The sequence below is a fragment of the Malus sylvestris genome, chromosome 6 (genome assembly GCF_916048215.2).
Source record: "Malus sylvestris chromosome 6, drMalSylv7.2, whole genome shotgun sequence".
NCBI classification, from domain to species: Eukaryota; Viridiplantae; Streptophyta; class Magnoliopsida; order Rosales; family Rosaceae; genus Malus; species Malus sylvestris.
Genome location: NC_062265.1, coordinates 17,303,837 through 17,306,377, shown reverse-complemented (window position 1 = coordinate 17,306,377; position 2,541 = coordinate 17,303,837). Strand labels below are relative to the sequence as shown.

Below are 2,541 nucleotides of genomic sequence, written 5' to 3'. Positions count from 1 at the left end.
ACTTTGGATGGAAATCCACGTGAGAAATTTGGAGGGCAACCCATCACTACACAATAATAGTCCACGGTCCGAAAATGGATCCTCTCCGGATCACTTCTACCTAATGTCACTCATCAAATAATTTGGATTCTTGAAATTTGATTCAAAGGTGACAAACAAGAATTCATTCTAAAAGTTATAATAACTTTAACCGTTAGTTCAAATTTCAAGAATTCAGATTATTTGATAAGAAGTATTAGGTGGGTCCAACAATAAACACCAAAAAGAAGTCGATTTCTTGAAGCAACCGTGATCTCATCATGTCAGGCAAATATTGCCAGACCGACGCGTCTCCACGCTCAAATCTTCAGCTTATCAAACGCTTAGCTCACAAGTTATTCTTAAAACAAAAGCAAAAGCAGAAGTAACTTGTCCTTTTTCTTTACTTGATTATTGACTAAAAGCAGCAGAATTAGAAGCTTCATATTGTTTTCTTCAATTGGCTGCCTACTGAGAGAGAGTAAAAGAAAGATGGGCGTTTTGGCTGCTGCTTCTGTGCTTCCTTCAAATTTCAAGCCTTCGCTCTCTCTCTCTCATCACAGAGGATCTTTGTTTCACTATACAAGAACACCCAAGAAAAGAAACAGGGCCATATTTCCTGTAAGTTTCCTTTTACTTTTAATCATTTTATTCGCAGAACTTTTTTATTCAAGCTATATTGTAATCGAATCTCCCATATGTTGTGTTGGCAAGGGATTCAAACTTGGGTGCAGAGCGGGAGCGCCAACTTGACTACGCTCAACTCTGCTTTTGGGTTTTCAGTTTTTTGTTTCTGAGAATTGAAATAGAATTGTGGGTTTGATTTTGATATGATTTGATTAGGTTAATGCAAGGCTATTTGGGCCAGCAATATTTGAAGCATCAAAGCTGAAGGTTTTGTTTTTAGGAGTGGACGAAAAGAAGCACCCAGGAAAGCTTCCAAGAACTTACACACTCACTCATAGTGATGTCACCTCAAAACTCACTCTGGCAATTTCACAAACAATCGACGACGCTCAGGTTTTAAGAATTTTGAATTCAAGTTTAGATTTTTCGATTAATTATTGTAACAAAGAATTTAATGGAAAATGGTAAATTTGATGCTGCAGTTGCAAGGGTGGTACAACAAGTTGCAAAGAGATGAAGTTGTGGCTCGGTGGAAGAAAGTCAAGAACAAGATGTCTCTCCATGTTCACTGTCACATAAGTGGATCTCATTTTCTCTTGGATTTGTTTGCAAGGCTCAGATACTTCATCTTCTGCAAAGAATTACCTGTGGTAAATCAGTAATTAATTAATAATTGTGGCTACGAGTGATAATTGACTTCTCGGATTGACTTATTTGTCTTGATGATACTCATTAAAACCAATATTCCCTTCCCTTGGTAGGTTTTGAAGGCCTTTGTTCATGGGGACTGCAACTTGTTCAACAGCTACCCAGAACTGCAGGAGGCTTTGGTATGGGTCCACTTCCACTCGAGCGTTCCAGAATTCAACAAGGTGGAGTGCTGGGGCACACTCATAGACGCCGCCGCCGCCGCCGCACCTTCTAGTGAATCATCAGGCGGGGCCCACCACCAGGAAATCAAGGGCAAGGGGGAGGAGGCAACTTCTCCAAGCAACTTGGACTTACCAGAGCCGTGCCAAGAGGACTGCGACTGTTGCTTCCCACCAGCGACTTCGATTGCATGGTGCAAATCAAACTAGGGTTGGGACCCACCAGAGCTTTCACGGGCTAACCCAAGATACAAACTAAACATTTTTCTCCTTTAGTTTGTTTAATTAATGTAAATAGATATATACCTATTAGTTGGTGCTTGTCAGTTTGGTCACAGACCAATCTTGTTCGACAACTGTGAATTCACGGTGCATCTTATCATCAAATATATGTCCAAAGTTTGCTAACTTATGTTTTGTATATGGTATTTAATCCCATTACAAATTTGGTAAATACATTATGTGTTGTTCTATTAACATGAGTACATGTCACATATTATTGAATACACCTAACATCTATTTTCTTAATTAAAATTTATCTTAATACGCTTTATTTCTTTTTCATACTACTCTTACATCACACACTTTTTTTTTTTTTTTTGTTTTAAACGATAGTAGTGTTGTATTTCAAGAAATTGCAAGTTACAAGAGAGCCAATAATGGCTAGGGAGTCTCCTCAACTAGTGAGTCATAAATGAGTACCGGTGGGGAATCAACCCAAACACCGGATAAAAGATGTGGGCCCAGTTTAAGTAATATGGGTACTATTTAGTACATAGTTTCACCAAACACTCGTCTCTGTACAACTTATCCTATCTGATTTCTTATACGGGCTGCCAAACAAGGCCTTAGAGTCATAGGAAAGCGACAAACCATAACGAGCAAGTCGGTGACCAAGACACGACGTGCCATATTAAGAAGAAGCTGACCAAGACAAATTGTTACTTGTTCCGTACTAGCTTTTAAAAAAGGAAACTTTAACGAAAAGTTCTCGGTACTATTCACTTTTACGAAAAATCATATTTTT

General features: G+C 38.7%; 1 protein-coding gene across 1 annotated transcript; it reads left to right on the top strand.

The window, feature by feature from the left end:
* The first annotated feature begins 323 nt into the window (after positions 1-323).
* LOC126625108 (protein STAY-GREEN homolog, chloroplastic-like) lies at positions 324-1,987 on the top strand. The gene is made up of 4 exons (XM_050294181.1): positions 324-639; positions 862-1,038; positions 1,128-1,295; positions 1,407-1,987. Exons 1-4 carry the CDS (start codon positions 511-513, stop codon positions 1,722-1,724), a joined length of 792 nt encoding a protein of 263 aa, XP_050150138.1. The 5' UTR covers positions 324-510; the 3' UTR covers positions 1,725-1,987.
* The last annotated feature ends 554 nt before the right edge of the window (positions 1,988-2,541 follow it).

Coding starts and splice junctions, on each gene's coding strand:
- LOC126625108 (XM_050294181.1), top strand. CDS start 511: ATGGGCGTTTTGGCTGCTGCTTCTGTGCTTCCTTCAAATTTCAAGCCT. Junction 640..861: donor GAAACAGGGCCATATTTCCT/GTAAGTTTCCTT, acceptor TGATTTGATTAG/GTTAATGCAAGGCTATTTGG. Junction 1,039..1,127: donor AAACAATCGACGACGCTCAG/GTTTTAAGAATT, acceptor TTGATGCTGCAG/TTGCAAGGGTGGTACAACAA.